Consider the following 17,842-nt stretch of genomic DNA (forward strand, 5'->3'; position numbering starts at 1 on the left):
CTTCTCAGAGAAAATCGAGCAAGTGCACAGCACAAAACCCTGGAAGCCAGGAACACCCTCAACACGTGGAAAAAGGCCTATTTTGACACCAGGGCAAAGATCGAGGTTTCAGGGAGAGGAGCTCGGTGGGAGTTTGATCAGAAACGGCTGTTTGAGAGAACAGATTACATGGCCAACATCTGCCAGGACCTCTGTGACATTTTGCAGGTGGGTGAGCTGCAGCACCTTTTCTTTCCTGCACACCAAGTTGGTTAGCTTGGGACTTGCCTGATGGAAGGCAGTTGAGCTTCTTGACAGTGAAACTGTGCATGTCAGGTAGACGCCAGGAGACAGAGACAGTCTGGCAGGGAGAAACCCTTGGAGAGCATCCAGAACATCCCAGAATATCCTAGAGCACACCAGGCCTTTCTCAACTTCTCCTTGTCTTCTGTGACACCCCTCCTTCACCCTGCTCATGCTTTTCCTTTGACCTTCGATCACTCCTTCTTGGTGTCTTTTGCAAAGTCCTCCTCTGTCTTTATATTCAACGTTGAAATTTCTCAGAGGCCACTCTGAGACCACCTTCTTTCTTCATCTCTCTTTAAGCCAGGCCATCCCTGCCATTGCTTCAAATGCTACCCCTCAGCCAGTGACTCTCCATTTATCCAACCCTGCTTACTTTTGATTAAAGGTACAAAGGGCTTAGTGGCTAATTAGATTCATTAGCCACAGTCCTCATCTCATGAGGGTCATCCATTCATTCATTCTTAATATTTATTGAGAACTCACAATGGGCCAGGCACCATTCCTGCTACAGAAACTATGATAAGCATAAACTGGGGCTGGCTGTATAACTGCAGTGCTCAGTGCAAAGACATGGGACCCCTTGTTCAAAAATCAGGGAAATAAGTGTGTCTTGCCTCAGCATGGCTTTTTTATTTGTTTGTTTGCCATGACTATAGCAAAATAAAGAAGGAGAAATTAAATGTTTAAATTATTAACATGAATTTTATTGTTCATCTTTATATTGTGCTGTGTTGGTTTAAAATGCAAATATAAAAGCATTTGGCTCATATGTGGAATCACTGAAATGGCATCATTCGTGTTTCATGACTTGTATGTGCAGATATATTTCATTATTCCCAGGACAGTGGAAATGCTGCATATAATTAACTCAGCTGGTTTTATTTTACTTCTTGATGTGCACACATTCTACCAGCATTCTCTCTTGTCAGCTCACTGATGGGTAAGGCAGGGCTGAAAGGTAAAGGACTCGTGTACTTTCCTCTCTGCCATTCCTTCTATGTCATTATTTCCCATGTGAACAACTGGCTAATACAAAGAAGTGACAGGAGTAAGAAAAAATGTGGCAGGTGGGCTTCCTTGGCCCAGTGTATTTCTTAGAATGTTTCTGCCTTCTTTCTGCTTTGGAGGCAAGCTCTGGTTTGAAGGGAGAACGTGGCCTCTCCAAGTTGTCAGTGTCTTTGTTTACTTGTCATGGATGCAACACACTTACCTGTACTGGCTTTGTGTCTCCCTGAATGCTTGTGCATCATCGTGGGTTTTCCAGAATTCTCTGCTCATGGGGTATCACATGGTATATGTGAACGGGGTGGCAAGGAACAGCAAATATGCAGACTCTACTTACCTCCTCTGCTCACATGTGTGTATTACTGTCCCATTAGACTTCATTTACAAAACACAAGTTCAAAGATAAAATTAAGGATTTCAAGAAAATAATAGCAGAGGCTTAAACCCAGCATGGAACCCTTCTGAGCTTGGGGCCCCATTATCTATCTGGGCCACATGTCTGTAAACCCAACCCAAGCAAACACACACCTAGTCTATGGTGGCATGGAGCTTACTATGTAGTAGAGAAATATGGTAGACATAATAATCATAGATATATAGCTACAACAACGGTTAGTGCTATGAAAAGAACAGCCCAGGGAGCTATGCGAGTGCATATTGGGGCCTGACATATTCTAAATGTCAGGCATGGCAAAGTGATATTTGGTGATGAGCAATAGCTAGCTAGGTACTTCGACCTGTAAGTGCAAAGGTCCTGAGACCAAAAGGAATTCACTGTGGTGGCTGCAAGACAGGTATGAGCAATGTGGGAAGAGGCTGGAGGAGGAGGTAGGAGCCCTGTGTGCAAGCATTGTAGGCTGTCAGAGCATTTGGATCTCATCCTATGTGCAGTAGGCATACTACCAAAGGGCTTAGACTAGGAGGATGTCTCCTGAGTGATGTGACTCTTGCCCTCAGGCCAATCCAGAAACATGATCCATTTGTAGTTAGAACATTCATGAGAAAACCAAAATGTAACCTCCTCATGTTTTGTTTGATTGTACAGGTTATGGAGGAATTCTACAACATATTTGGCTCAGAACTAAAAGCAGTGACTGGGGATCCCAAGCGCATCGATGATGTCTTGTGCAGGGTGGACAGCTTGGTCACCCCCATGGAAAACCTGACCTTTGACGCCTTCAGCATCAAGTCCTCTCAGGACTGGAAATATGTGATGGATAACTTCAAGATTGAAGTTCTGGCAAGTAACATGTCCATTGAGTTGACCTTGGAAGTGGACACCATGATTTTCCCATGTTAAATTGTTGGTTTATTTAGTTATGCTTAGAGTTATTTTTTAATCACAAAAAGTAATATCTGCAAGAGAGGATTAAGATGGCAGTGTGAGAGGTGAGACAGAGGCTTCCTCCTAAAACTGCATATAATATGAAAATATAGTTAATACAACTAATCCTGAAAGAGCTACAGGAAAGAGAACTGCACGAGACTGCATACACCTGGAGAAAAGAGCAGACCTCACAGAACAGGGTAACGTACTAAAGCTGTGGCCTGGCGGAACCCAAGCCCTTCCCTCACCCCAGTTCACCAGTGGGAGGAAGAGAAACAGAGCGGGGAGGGAGTGGAGATCTGGGACTGCTGAATATCTACCTCTGGAGATCTACTCTGGGAGCACAAACCTACATTTTGTGGTGCTTACCTGATATTCTCGTGATTAGGGGGTTGGAAAGCTAAGACAGGCAGAATTCCTGGAGAGACTGAGATTCCAACTCCTTGTGGAAAGCAGGACTCCATATCCGGCCACTGTGGGACAAAGGAAAGGCGGGCAGTCTGAGAGATTTCCTAACAAGGAAGCCCTTAGCAAGAGGGCTGCTAAAGGGGCAAGGACTGCACAGAGCTTACTGCTCAGGAGAAAGGACAGGTAGACAAAATTGTCCAGGTGCACTCTGCCCAGCAGGTTGGGAGCTTTCACAATACTCAGGCTCTCCAGCTCCCTGGCTGGCTATACAGCCCCAAGGACCCCCTCCATGATACGCAGTCTACTGCGCCTTTCTCCCAGCCAGCCCCACCTGACTCGCAAACCGGCAGACCCTACCCTGGCGTTAGGCCAGCCAGAGGGAAGATCTATCTATAGCAACTACAAACGCAAAGCATAGAGGCTTATACCTGTGTGCTTGGCCCACTGGTTCAGGCAGTGGAGACAGGCATAGCAGCCATGAAGCAGGAAACAGCTCTTTCCTCCCCCAAGGCACCAATACCACTCCCCTGTGACCCCCGACATTGCTTCAGGGGCTGAGCAGCTCCAGAGAGTACAGCTTCTAGACACTAGAGGGAGCCATATACAAATATGAAATGCCAAAGAAACCTGGTTCAGAGTAAAATTATTAATACAACTCCTGACAAAGATTTAAATGACATTGACCTCATGACTCTTCCTGAAAGGGAGTTCAAAATAAAAATGATTAACATGCTCATAGAGGTACAGAAAGATATTCAAGAACTCAGGAATGAATTCCAGTCAGAGATCCAATCATTGATGAGCACAATGGAGGGTGGATAGGAGCAGATTGGATATGATGGATGAGACGATAAATGAAATAGAAACTAGAGAAGAGGAATACAAAGAAGCTGAGGTACAGAGAGGAAAAAGGATCTCTAAGAATGAAAGAATATTGAGAGAACTGTGTGACCAATCCAAATGGAACAATATTCACATTATAGGGTACCAGAAGAAGAAGAGAGAGAAAAGGGATAGAAAGTGTCTTTGAGACACTTCTATGGGATTGAAAACTCCCCCAATCTGGGGAAGGAGATAGTCTCACAAGCCATGGAGGTGCAAAGATCTCCCAACACAAGGGACCCAAGGAAGACAACACTAAGGTATATAGTAATTAAAATGGCAAAGATCAAGGATAAGGACAGACTATTAAAAGCAGCCAGAGAGAGAAATAAGATCACATACAAAAGAAAGCCCATCAGGCTATCATCAGACTTCTCAACAGAAACCTTATAGGCCAGAAGGGAGTGGCATGATGTATTTAATGCAATGAAGGAGAAGGGCCTTGAATCAAGATTACTTTATCCGGCAAGATTATCATTTAAATTTGAAGGAGGGATTAAACAATTACAGATAAGCAAAAGGTGAGAGAATTTACCTCCCACAAACGATCTCTACAGTGTATTTTGGAGGGACTGCTATATAAGGAAGTGTTCCTAAGGTTTAATAGCTGTCACCAGAGGTAATAAAACCACAGTAAAGAAAGTAGGACAGGTAATTATTAAGCAAATGCAAAATTAAATGAACTATCCCCAAAGTCAATCAAGTGATAGGCAAAGAGTACAGAATATGATACCTAATATATAAAGAATGGAGGAGGAAGAAAAAGGAGGAGGAAAAAAAAGAACCTTTAGATTGTGTTTGTAATAGCATATTAAGTGAGTTGTTAGACTCTTGGATAGTAAGGAAGTTAAACTTGAACCTTTGGTAACCATGAATCTAAAGCCTGCAATGGCAATAAGTACATACCTATCGATAATCACTATAAATGTATATGGACTGAATGCACCAATCAAAAGACATAAAGTCACTGAATGGATAAAAAAACAAGACCCATCTATATGCTGCCTACAAGAGACTCATTTTAAACCAAAAGACATACACAGACTAAAAGTGAAGGGATGGAAAAAGATATTTCATGCAACTAATAGGGAGAAAAAAGGAGGAGTTACAGTACTTCTATCAGACAAAATAGACTTCAAAACAAAGAAAGTCACAAGAGACAAAGAAGGATATTACATAATGATAACAGGGTCAATCCAACAAGAATATATAACCATTGTAAATATGTGCCCAACGCAGGAGCATCTACATATGTGAAACAACTACTAACAGAATTAAAAGGGGGAATAGAAGCCAATGCATTCATTCTAGGAGACTTCAACACTCCACTCACTCTGAAGGACAGATCAACCAGACAGAAAATAAGTAAGGAGACAGAGGCACTGAACAACACATTAGAACAGATGGGTCTAACAGACATCTACAGAACTCTACACCCAAAAGCAGCACAATACACATTTTTCTCAAGTGCACGTGGAACATTTTCAAAAATAGATCATATTTTAGGCCACAAAAAGAGCCTTGGTAAATGTAAAAAGATTGAAGTTGTACCAAACAGTTTCTCAGACCACAAAGGTATGAAACTAGAAATAAATTACCCAAAGAAAATGAAAAACCCTATAAACACATGGAGGCTTCACAACATGCTCCTAAATAACCAATGGGTCAATTCCCTAATAAAAAAAGATATCAAGCACTATTTGGAGACAAATGACAACAATAATTCAACACCGCAAAATCTCTGGGATGCAGTGAAGGCTGTGCTAAGAAGAAAGTATATTACAATACAGGTTTACCTCAGGAAAGAAGAACAATCCCATATGAGCAGTCTAAACTCACAATTAACGAAACTAGAAAAAGAAGAACAAATAAGACCCAAAGTCAGTAGAAGAAGGGACATAATTAAGATTAGAGCAGAAATAAATAAAATTGAGAAGAATTAAGCAATAGAAAGAAATAATGAAAGCAAGAGCTGGTTCTTTGAGAAATAAACAAGATAGATAAACCCCTAGCGAGACTTATCAAGAAAAAAAGAGAGTCTGCTCACATAAACAGAATCAGAAATGAGAAAGGGAAAAATCACTACTGACACCAGAAAAATACAAGGAATATTAGAGAATACTATGAAAAAGTATATGCTAACAAACTGGATAACCTAGAAGAAATGGACAACTTTCTAGAAAAATACAACCTTCCAAGGCTGACCCAGAAACAGAAAATCTGAACAGACCAATCACCAGCAATGAAATTGAACTGTAATCAAAAACCTACCTAAGAACAGAACACCTGGACCAGATGGCTTCACCACCGAATTTTATCAAGCATTTAGTGAAAACCTAATACCCATCCTCCTTAAAATTTTCCAAAGAGTAGAAGAAGACGGAATACTTCCAAACTCATTCTATGAGGCCAGCTTCACTCTATTACCAAAACCAGGCAAAGACACCACAAAAAAAAAGAATTACAGACCTGATGAACATAGATGCAAAATACTCAACAAAATATTAGCAAACCAAAATCAAAAATACATCAAAAAGATCATCCATCATAATAAAGTAGGATTTATTCCAGGGATGGAGGATGGTACAACATTCAAAAATCCATCAACATCATCTACCACATCAACAGAAAGGACAAAAACCACATGATCATCTCCATAGATGACAAAATTCGACATCCATTCATGATAAAAACTCAGCAAGATGAGTATAGAGGACAAATACCTCAACAAAATTCGACATCCATTCATGATAAAAACTCTCAGCAAGATGGGTATAGAGGGCAAATACCTCAACATAATAAAGACCATATATGACAAACCCACAGCCAACATTATACTTAACAGTGAGAAGCTGAAAGCTTTTCCTTTAAGATTGGGAACAAGACAAGGATGCCCACTCTCCCCACTTCTATTCACCATAGTACTGGAGGTCCTAGCCATGGAAATCAGATAACACAAAGAAATGAAAGGCATCCAGATTGGCAAGGAAGAAGTTAAACTGTCCTTGTTTGCAGATGACATGATATTGTACATAAAAATCCCTAAAAACTCCACTCCAAAACTACTAGATCTAATATCTGAATTCTGCAAAGTTACAGGATACAAAATTAACACACAGAAATCTGTTGCTTTCCTATACACTAATGATGAATTCACAGAAAGAAAAATCAGGAGAATTCCATTCACAATTGCATCAAAAAGAATAAAATACCTAGGAATAAACCTAACCAAGAAAGTGAAAGACTTATACCCTGAAAACTACAAGAGACTCTTAAGAGAATTCTTAAAGAGGACACTAACAAATGGAAACTCATTCCATGCTCTTGGCTAGGAAGAATTACTATTGTCAAAATGGCCATCCTGCCCAAAGCAATCTACAGATTCAATACAATCCCTATCAAATTACCAACAGCATTCTTCAATGAGCTGGAACAAATAGTTCTAGAATTCATATGGAACCACCAAAGACCCCGAATAACTAAAGCAATCCTGAGAAGGAAGGGGGAGATCTCACTCCCCAACTTCAAGCTCTACTACAAAGCCACAGTAATCAAGACAATTTGGTACTGGCACAAGAACAGACCCACAGACCAGTGGAACAGAATAGAGTCCCCAGACATTAACCCAATCATATATGGTCAATTAATATACGATAAAGGAGCCATGGACATACAATGGGGAAATGACAGTCTCTTCAACAGCTGGTGTTGGCAAAACTGGACAGCTACATGTAAGAGAATGAAACTGGACCACTGTCTAACCCCATACACAAAAGTAAATTCGAAATGGATCAAAGACCTGAATGTAAGTCATGAAACCATAAAACTCTTAGAAAAAAACATAGGCAAAAATCTCATGGAGATAAACATGAGTGACTTCTTCATGAACATATCTCCTTGGGCAAGGGAAACAAAAGTAAAAATGAACAACTGAGACTACATCAAACTGAAAAGCTTCTGTACAGCAAAGGACACCACACAGAACAAAAAGGCATCCTACAGTATGGGAGAATATATTCATAAAGGACAGGTCTGATAAAGGGTTGACATCCAAAATATATAAAGAGCTCACACATCTCAACAAACAAAAAAGCAAATAATCCAATTAAAAATGGGCAGAGGAGCTGAATAGACAAATTCTCTAAAGAAGAAATTCAGATGGCCAACAGACACATGAAAAGATGCTCCACATCGCTTGTCATCAGAGAAATGAAAATTAAAACTACAATGAGATATCACCTCACACCAGTAAGGATCGCCACCATCCAAAAGACAACCAACAACAAATGTTAGCGAGGTTGTGGAGAAAGGGGAACCCTCCTACACTGTTGGTGGGAATGTAAATTGGTTCAGCCATTGTGGAAAGCAGTATGGAGGTTCCTCAAAATGCTTAAAATAGAAATACCATTTGACCCAGGAATCCCACTTGTAGGAATTTACCCTAAGAATGCAGCAGCCCCATTTGAAATAGACAGATGCACCCCTATGTTTATCGCAGAACTATTTACAATAGCCAAGAAATGGAAGCAACCTAAATGTCCATCAATAGATGAATAGATAAAGAAGATGTGGTACATATACACAATGGAATATTATTCAGCCATAAGAAGAAAACAAATCCTACCATTTACAACAACATGGATGGAGCTAGAGGGTATTACGCTCAGTGAAATAAGTCAGGCGGAGAAAGACAAGTACCAAATGATTTCACTCATCTGTGGAGTATAAGAACAAAGAAAAACTGAAGGAACAAAACAGCAGCAGAATCACAGAACCCACGAATGGACTAACAGTTACCAAAGGGAAAAGGACCAGGGAGGATGGGTGTGAAGGGTGGGATAAGGGGAGGGGGGAAGAAAGGGGGCATTATGATTAGCTTCTTCCTGAACACATCTCCTTGTGCAAGGGAAACAAAAGCAAGAATGAACTCATGGGACTACATCAAACTAAAATGTTTCTGTATGGAAAAGGACATTATCAACCGAACAAAAAGGCATCCTACAGTATGGGAGAATATCTCTGTAAATGACATATCCAACAAGGGGTTAACATCCAAAATATATAAAGAACTGACATGCCTCAACACCCAAAGAGCAAATAACCCGATAACAAATGGGCAGAGGATATGAAGAGACAGTTCTCCAAAGAAGAAATTCACATAGCCAACAGACACATGAAAAGATCCTCCACATCACTAATCATCAGGAACATGCAAATTAAAAGCACAATGAGATATCATCTCACACCAGTAAGGATGGCCAGCATTGAAAAGACTAAGAACAACAAATGCTGGTGAGGATGTGGAGAAAGGGGAACCCTCCTAAACTGCTGGTGGGGATGTAAGCTAGTTCAACCACAGTGGAAAGCAATATGGAAGTTCCTCAAAAAACTAGAAATAGAAATGCCATCTGACCCAGAAATCCCACTCCTTGGAATTACCCAAAGAATACAACTTCTCATATTCAAAAAGACATATGTACCCATATGTTTATTGCAGCACTTTTTACCATGGCCAAGATATGGGAGCAACCTGTTTCCATCAGTAGATGAATGGACAAAGAAGAGGTGTTACATATACACAATGGAATACTATTCAGCCATAAGAAAGAAACAAATCCTACCATTTGCAACAACGTGAATGGAGCTGGAGGATATTATGCACAGTGAAATAAGACAGGTGGAAAAAGACAAATTCCAAATGATTTCCTTTATTTGTGAAGTATAACAACAAAGCAAAACTGAAGGAACAAAATAGCAGCAGACTCAGAGACTCCAAGAAGGAACTAGTGGTTACCAAAGGGGAGGAGTGTGGGAGGGCGGGTGGGGAGGGAGAAGGGGATCGAGGGGTATTATGTTTAGTACACATGGTGTGGGGGATCACAGGGAAAACAGTGTAGCACAGAGAAGGCAAATAGTGAATCTGTGGCATCTTACTACACTGATGGACAGGGACTGCATTGGGTTTGGGTGGAGACTTGATAATATGGGTAAATGTAGTAACCACATTGCTTTTTTTTGTGAAACCTTCATAAGAGTGTGTATTAATAATACCTTAATAATAAAAAAAGTAATATCTGATTATTTGTGCAACAATGGGAATAACATGAGAAATCTTAAGATAAAAGTGAGCATTCCTTGGTTGTCTTTGTCCCCTCTCCTGCTCTCTAAATTAAGTTGAGCTGGACATAGGACCTTTTCTGCAAAGACGTGTTGGTGTATGATTGTCAAGGACACGGGAGGGCCAGTGTGAAGGAAAGGACTTGGTTTAGTAAGGTAATTGGGAGCCATTGATGAAGTTTTTTCTGGCTTCAACATGGGCTGATTTGGGCTGGGGTGGGGGAATGATAGGAGTTGGGGAGATGATGTAGGAAGTGGTGGCCTGAGATATGGAGGGATAGCCTGTCAAAGAGAGGCTGTAGCTGGGAATGCGATTTCACTCTATAGAGCATGATAGTATGGTCCATTATGTTCACTGTCCAGCTTCATGCAGGAAGCTATCAGTATCATCCCCATTTTATGTCTTAAGTAATTGTCTATTTATAACTCCACAGCATTTTTTATATGGATAGCCCAGACAGTTCTTGGTTATATGAACATTTCTATTTTAAGTGCATCCAGTTTATTCTCAGCTTCTATATTAAATGTTTATTTTTAAATTGGACTTTTCATCTACGTCATTTGTGGTTATTTCCTGACTTACCAATTTAATCAGTTTTAGACATCGATTAACTTTTCAGACTAGATATAGACTTGACAGTCCTACTCCAGTTTCCACCCTTTTGCCTCTCTGTCATCTAACATCATAGTTTATTGTAACTTTTGGTTAAATTCATGGTCAACGTTTACTCATATCTATGCTAATATTGTTTACTGCTGAGCCAAGAAGCCCATCATAACCACTCTACCTTTCTTGTCCAACCCTTCTTTTTTCCTGGATTTAAACATTGCTTTTATTTTCATTTATCTGGTTATTTACATACATGTTGTTGACTTTTTCCAACTGTCCTGACTTCTCTGCCTCTACCAATAATGGGTTCCATCTATGGATAATGGGTTCCATGTGCTCAAATATCAGTGCTGTTATTTTCCTGGAGGTTTTCCCCCCACTTCCCTGGAGGCTTTCTGCTCCAGTCTGGATTGCTTGCTCTTCAGACCTGTTGCAAAGCAGTTGCCCTAGGACTTCCTATCTTCTCTCATCTGTGTTGGGTCCTGTTTTCTAGATTTCATATCTTTCTCTTTACTTGTTTGCTTCTTTGTTTTGCTGGAGCACATTTTTTAGTAGCTTCCTAAGAAAGGTTTCATGGGACATATATTTTTTGAGTCTAGATTCTGAAATAAAACCTAGATTCTGATTTTGAGTGTAGATTCTGAAATAAAGTATGGCATAGAATTTAGGGTTGAAGTAACTTTTCTTCAGAAATTTGAAGGCATTCTTTATTGATTTCTAGCTTACAGTGTTACTAGAAGTCTGATTTCAGTTTTCTAGAACTAACCTCCACTCTTTATAAGGTGGGGATGAAGGTGTAGAGGATATACAGTGGCCTGATGAGGCAGGGTGGGGAAGGAATCTTCTCCTTGCCCCTTCCCTTCCTGGTGCCCAGTGCTTCCAAACGTTCAGCCTCCCAGAGATTGCATGGGGAGCAAAGGGGTGTCTGCCTGCTTCCCTTTTGCCAGCATTAGGTGGTAATTCTCTGCCTTCTGTAAAGCTACTTACTCTCCTTCTTCTAAAAACTCCTGAACTATCTCCTCTGCTGTAGTATCCTTTGCCATTTTCTTTGTCTGTATGAATTAATACTTAAAAAAATTCATTTTCTATCACTTTGAACCAGTTTGAGGGGGAGAGAGCAGAAAAACTAATGCAGTCATTCTGCCTTTTTTTTAACTGGACAGCAGCTTCCATGCAAGCACAGTAGAAATACTTCTCAGAGCATTGATTTGTTTTTGCTCATTTCTTGCATTTTATTTTTGCAGGATAATTACAGGAGTATGGGGCCTGTTTTCTTGACTTTTTGTTTTTTGTGGCAGGTTATTGAGAAAGAAGCAAAAAATTTTATTGATGAATCTTTTAAGACACTTCGATCAGCTGAAGCAGCACTTGATATGCTTTTAAAATTTAAGCACATTCGTTCACGGGAGGCTATTAGTCGACAAATGATGATGAAATTTAATGATATTCTTGCACAGTACTGTAAAGAGGTAATTGCATGATCTATAGCTGCTGTAGCGGTAATGATACACTCGGTGAAATGTGAACAATTGAATTACACTATTATCTGTCTTTCCCATCTATACTCAGAGAAACTGTAATTTCTCAAATAAGCATGTCACATAATACAGGTAACCAAAACAAAGTGGGTTTGTTTACTGAGTGGAGAAATTTAGTGAGGATTTATCAAGTACAGTATTTTAACCTTGCATTGTGATGGGTGCTATATGAGTTCGTAGCTGTAATAATCACTTTAATAATAGTAGTAGTCCTAGCTAACTGTGTGCAAAGATTATACATGTATATATATATATATTTAAATTCAGAGAAATGTTCCCAGTGCTCACATATCCTAGTATAGTGTGAGGCATGAGAGAGATGAACAAAACACAGATTCTGTCTTCATAGAAGGCTGTATTTAGTGGCAGAAACAGACCAAAACAATGCTTATCATCTTATTCAGAAGGTAAAAATAAGAGTATGTGAAATACTAGGTTGACATACAATAGTTTGAAATAAAGGGATAAAATGATCTCCCAATGCATTAGTTTTCTATTGCTATCACAAGTTACCACAAACTTAGTAACTTAAAACAACACAGATTTGTTACCTTACATATAGTCCTGAAGGTCAGAAGTTGCCGTCTCCTCACTGAACTGAAGAAATCCAGGTGTCAGCAGGCTGTGCTCCTTCTGGAGTCTCTGGGGAGAATCCATTTTCTTGTTTCTCCAGCTTCTAGAAATTCATAGCCCTCTTCCATCTTCAGAGCCAGCAATGACCAGTCCCACACCCATCACGCTGGCCCCCTCTTCTGCCTCCCTTTCCTATTTTGAGGACACTTGTGATTACATTGAGGCCACCCAGGTAATCCAGGAGCACCTCACTGTTGGCCAGTCAGTTGATTGGCAACCTTAATTCCATCTGCAGCCTTTATCTCCTTTGTCATTGCAGTGTAGCATAGTCAGGACTGGTATTGAGGAGGTATTGTCCTGCCTCCCACACCTTATTACCAGTGTGGAAGGGCTTCTTTTTAAATGCAGGCCTGGACCATATGACTCAGCAGCCCCACTCCTGGTTACACACCCCAAAGAACTGAAAGCAGGGTCTTGAAGAGATGTCTACATACCCATTCACAGCAGCATCATTCACAACAGCCAAAAGCAGAAGTGACCCAAGTGTCTGTTGATAGACGAATGCATTAGCAAAATGTGGTGGTATACATACAATGGAATATTATTCAGCCTTAAAAAGGAAGGAAATTCTGACAGATGCTACAGCATTGGTGAATCTTGAAGGCACTTAGCATTATGAAATAACCCAGTCAAAAAAGACACCTACTGTATGATTCCACTTACATGAGGTACTTAGAGTCATCAAATTGATGGAGACAGAAAGTAGAGGATGGGGGCCAGGAGAGGGGAGGGGTCGAGAGTTAGTGGTTAATGGGAATGGAGTGTCAGTTTTGTAAGATGAAAAGAGTTCTGGAGATGGATGGTGGGGATAGTTGCATGACAACATGAATGTACTTAGTGCCACTAAAATGTACTTAAAAATGAGTGAGATGGTAAATTTTATGTTATTATATTTTAGGGCAATTTAAAAAATATTACATAAGGAATTATAAAGTTTCAGTGGTGTATGTGTGCACACAGTCTGAAATCACAAGGCAATTTGGACCATTGCCTATGGTAAGCCAAAGAAAAAATTACTAGGAAGTCTAAAAAAAGGTAGTAAATAATAAATAGTAAGAAACACTATTCTATATCTGAGAATATTTCTTGACATTCTAATGTGCATTTCTTCAAAGATACAAATCTCAAGTTAAATCTTTCTTGGCTCACACTGTGACATTTGTTGCTTACGGAATATGTTTGTTTTCAGATTGACATAGTCAATAAAATCTTTGTTCAGAACCTTGACAATCCCCCACTGTACAAGAATCACCCTCCGGTAGCCGGTGCCATCTACTGGGAACGGTCTCTGTTTTTTCGGATTAAACACACCATCCTTCGATTTCAAGAAGTAGAGGGGATATTGGACAGTGATCAAGGAAGAGAAGTATGTTGCTTTGCTGGAACTGTCCCCTGTTGTATTTCATGGGCTACGTGGAGTGGTCTGTGTGGGAAACAGTTCAATTTCAAATCCACACCTGCAACTGAGAAGGCGTGGTCCTGTGGTCCCTGTGTTGGGCTCAAAGTTAAATCTACCTTTTGTGTTCTTTATCTTTGGCATAAGACATCTTCCGCATGCTGGCATGTGGACCTCTCCCTGAATTTGATTTTCATCTCCTCTGGAGGGTGACTACCATCTTTCTGATAATACTACCCCTGCCCCACCCACTGGGCTTTTGCATATTATATTGCAGGGGTTGACAAACCTTTTCTTTAAAGGCCCACAGGCTAAATATTTTAGGCATTTGCAGATAAATACAGTCTCCATTGCCACTACTCAACTCTACCGTAGTAGCAAGAAAGTAGCCATTGATAAAATGCAAATGAACATGCAAGGCTGTGTTCCAATAAAACTTCATTTATGGATGCTGACATTTGGATTTTATATAATTTCACATGTCATGAAGCTTTGTCATTCTTTTTGATTTCCTCCTAATCATGTATAGACATAAAAGCCAGTCTTGGCTCATGGGCTGCCCCGAACTCAGCCCATGGGCTGAGGTCTGCTGATCCCCACTGATCAGCCTGGATTTCAAGCCTCTTGAAACCTCTAACACTTGTGAAAATCTTTCTATTTACTTTTGCAAAATGTGTTAACAGATAACTTTTTCTTTTAGAGAGAGAGGGGAGAAGATATTTCTAAGGACAAAATGACAATTGACTGAATTCTCTGATAGGTGAAACAGAAATATTTGGAAGTGGGCCGGGCAATGAAGGACTACGAAGACAGGAAGTATGAGCAGTGGAAGGAGGCAACAGAACAGATGCTGCCGACTCTCATGAGGAAGAGTCTGCTCACTAAGGTGTGTGTTTTCACATCCTTGTCCAGGTCATGGTGGCTGGGTAAGGTGATAGCAATTGTCATTTTCTTGAGGTTTGGTTTGTTGACACTCATGAGGTTGGTAGGTATTTACAAAACCAAAGGCAAAGAAGGAGAAGAGGCGGAAAGGGGAGATGGAGACAGCCTAACATCACGGTTGGAAAACAGGCCAGAACTGGACATCCCTACTGACTCTTTAGCCAAGTGGCTTAACTCTAAGCCTCAGTTTCTCCACTTGTAAAATGAATTCGATCAGACAATATAAACCTTCCTATATTAGTTGAGCCATATATGAAACAGCTGGCAGTTGGCTGTTTTTAACCTATAGAAAAAATGCCTTTGATCCATCCATATCTTTAGCTCTGGACCTGGTACATAGCAGGTGCTTAGTAACTAACTACTCACTGAGATGGAGGAAAGGCCTGGTCCTGGTGGTCTTAGGTCTTTGGTCTCTGAAATCCTGAAGCAGGAAATGAGAGATGAGTGTCAAGTGGGGCCAAGAGGGACCTGCACTGCTCAGGTCCTGTCAAAAGGAGTGGCTGCCACTCACCTCCCGTCTGTTCTTGCCATTCATGATGGGCTTTTCCAATTCTTCAAAACCAGCCAGAATTCTGGATTTTTTATGGGCAATTGCCCAGTTTTCAAATGTGGGTGACTAAATTAAATTCTTTAAAAACTCTGTCTGCCAAACAAAGCATTTATTCTAGCTAGTTCCAGCCAGCTCCCAGTCTGTATGGGCATCAAGAGTCCTACACTGAACATTTTCAAGTTCACATTTAACTTGTGTCGTATTGATCTGAGTGCTCCTGGGACTGCCCTTCCCGCACTTAGGAAACATCTCTTCCACAGATCTCCGCTGCTGCTGCTGACACTGTGAGCATTGACAGGGGGAGCACTTTCGCAGTCAATTTTTCACCTGCTCTCAGGGAGATTATTCATGAAACCAAATACTTAGAACAGCTGGGGTTCCCTGTCCCTGAATTAGCAAAGAATGTGGCTCTCCAGGAGGACAAATTTCTTAGGTAAGAAAAGACTCTTTTCTTCAGTCAACAATAAGCTCTTTGGTCTCAGGACCCTTAAAAATTACTGAGAATTACAATTACCCCATCCCTGCTGCAAAAGTTTTCATTTTTGTGGATTTTATAACTACCAGTATTTACCACATTGGAAATGAAAATTAAGAAGTATTTAAAATTTGCATTTTTTATTCATCTAAAAATAACAATAATAAATTTGTTGCATGTTAACATGTATAACATTTTTTAATGTAAAGGAACCAGTATGTTCCAGCAAAGAAAGTTAGTGGGAAGAGTGACATTGTTTTATATTTGTGCAGATCTCTTGATCAAGGTTTTAGTTAACTAATGGACTTTTATAACCTGTCTGTGACCTGTCACTAAGGCTGTTAGGCGTTTTTGAGCACCACTCACTATACTTTGCTCAGGTGTATGTGTTTCCCGTAACATGCAGGTACACAGATGACATACAGCGCATGTTGGATCATCATCACATGCTCATAGGAACGTTAAACAAGGCAGAGTCTGTTCTCCTTGATGACCATTCCCGGGAATTAGGAAGAGTATTTAGGTCTGGATATAAGAGGCTAAACTGGAGCTCACTAGGTAACATAGTTCATCTTTCTATTGCCTTTTAGACTTAGGGATGAAAAAATAACTCTTTTAGATTGTTTTGGTAGAATGAATGATAATTTCTGTATGCATATGTAGTTGACACACCAGTTTTGAGCATTAATGAAGTGCCCTTCATGGAACTCAGAATTAACCTCAAGGCTTTAGTTGGGACTGAACATGAGGTGGGATGCCACTTTGACACTCTGAAGACCCAAAGTTTTCCCCTCCAAAAACACAGGGATTTGCCCCTTTTTTTCCCCTAATATTAACATTTTATTTTTGAAGTAATTACAGATTCATGAACTGTTGCAGTTGCAGAAATTGATACAGAGAAATCCTGTGTACCCTTTACCCAGTTCCCCACAACAGTAACTCCTCACAAAACTACAATACACCTGACAACCCAGAATTACACTGACCCGGACAAGACAGAACATTTCCACACCACAGTGGTTCCTCATGTCGTCCTTGTAGAGCCACACCCATTCCCTCCTACCCCATCCTCAGCCCCTGCAACCACCAGCCTGCTCTCCATTCTGATAATTGTGTCATTTCAAGAGCATTATATAAATGAAGTAATATGTAACCTGTTTTAGTTGGCTTGTCTCACTGAGCACAGTTCTCTGGAAGTTGTCCAAGTTGTTGCTAAACCCTTGTGTTAAGAGTCCAGCTCTACCCATGGGATGCAGCCTCTCAGATCAGAGGCTCAGTGTCCATGTCTATACAATAGGCATGAGGATAGAACACAGTTCATAGGGCTGATGTAAAGCTGTGTTGACATAATAAATGTAATGTGCTCAAGTCGCCACCTGACTGAGTTTACTTAGCTTAATTCTGGCTTACCCATGTTCTTGCTGTTTACTTTTCTAAGCAATAGACTAAAGGAGACTCCTGTGAGGGTAGGGTAAAGAGTTCAGGGTGCCATGGCAATGAGAAGACAACAGGGCTGACCTTCTCTTTTTCCCCATGGTGCTTTAGATACGATTTAAAAAAAATTTAAACAGAAGAAATGTATTATCTGTTGATTCTGAGCACAGGTCTCTCGTCTCTTTGTCCCAGTCCCCAAGGGTGCTAAGTGGATGTTTGTCACCTCAAAGACCCAAGGGG

The 17,842-nt window shown here is 40.5% G+C and overlaps 1 protein-coding gene across 1 annotated transcript in view; it reads left to right on the forward strand.

The window, feature by feature from the left end:
* The window catches only part of DNAH10 (dynein axonemal heavy chain 10), a 134,462-nt gene that overhangs the window by 25,194 nt on the left and 91,426 nt on the right, over positions 1–17,842 (forward strand). The window contains exons 10-16 of the mRNA XM_037014245.2: positions 9–207; positions 2,336–2,530; positions 11,933–12,103; positions 13,995–14,171; positions 14,962–15,087; positions 15,954–16,126; positions 16,575–16,726. Of these exons, the coding sequence (XP_036870140.2) occupies positions 9–207; positions 2,336–2,530; positions 11,933–12,103; positions 13,995–14,171; positions 14,962–15,087; positions 15,954–16,126; positions 16,575–16,726 (1,193 nt within the window). The remainder of the gene's footprint in view (positions 1–8; positions 208–2,335; positions 2,531–11,932; positions 12,104–13,994; positions 14,172–14,961; positions 15,088–15,953; positions 16,127–16,574; positions 16,727–17,842) is intronic.

This window comes from Manis javanica, chromosome 15 (genome assembly GCF_040802235.1).
Source record: "Manis javanica isolate MJ-LG chromosome 15, MJ_LKY, whole genome shotgun sequence".
Taxonomy (NCBI): domain Eukaryota; kingdom Metazoa; phylum Chordata; class Mammalia; order Pholidota; family Manidae; genus Manis; species Manis javanica.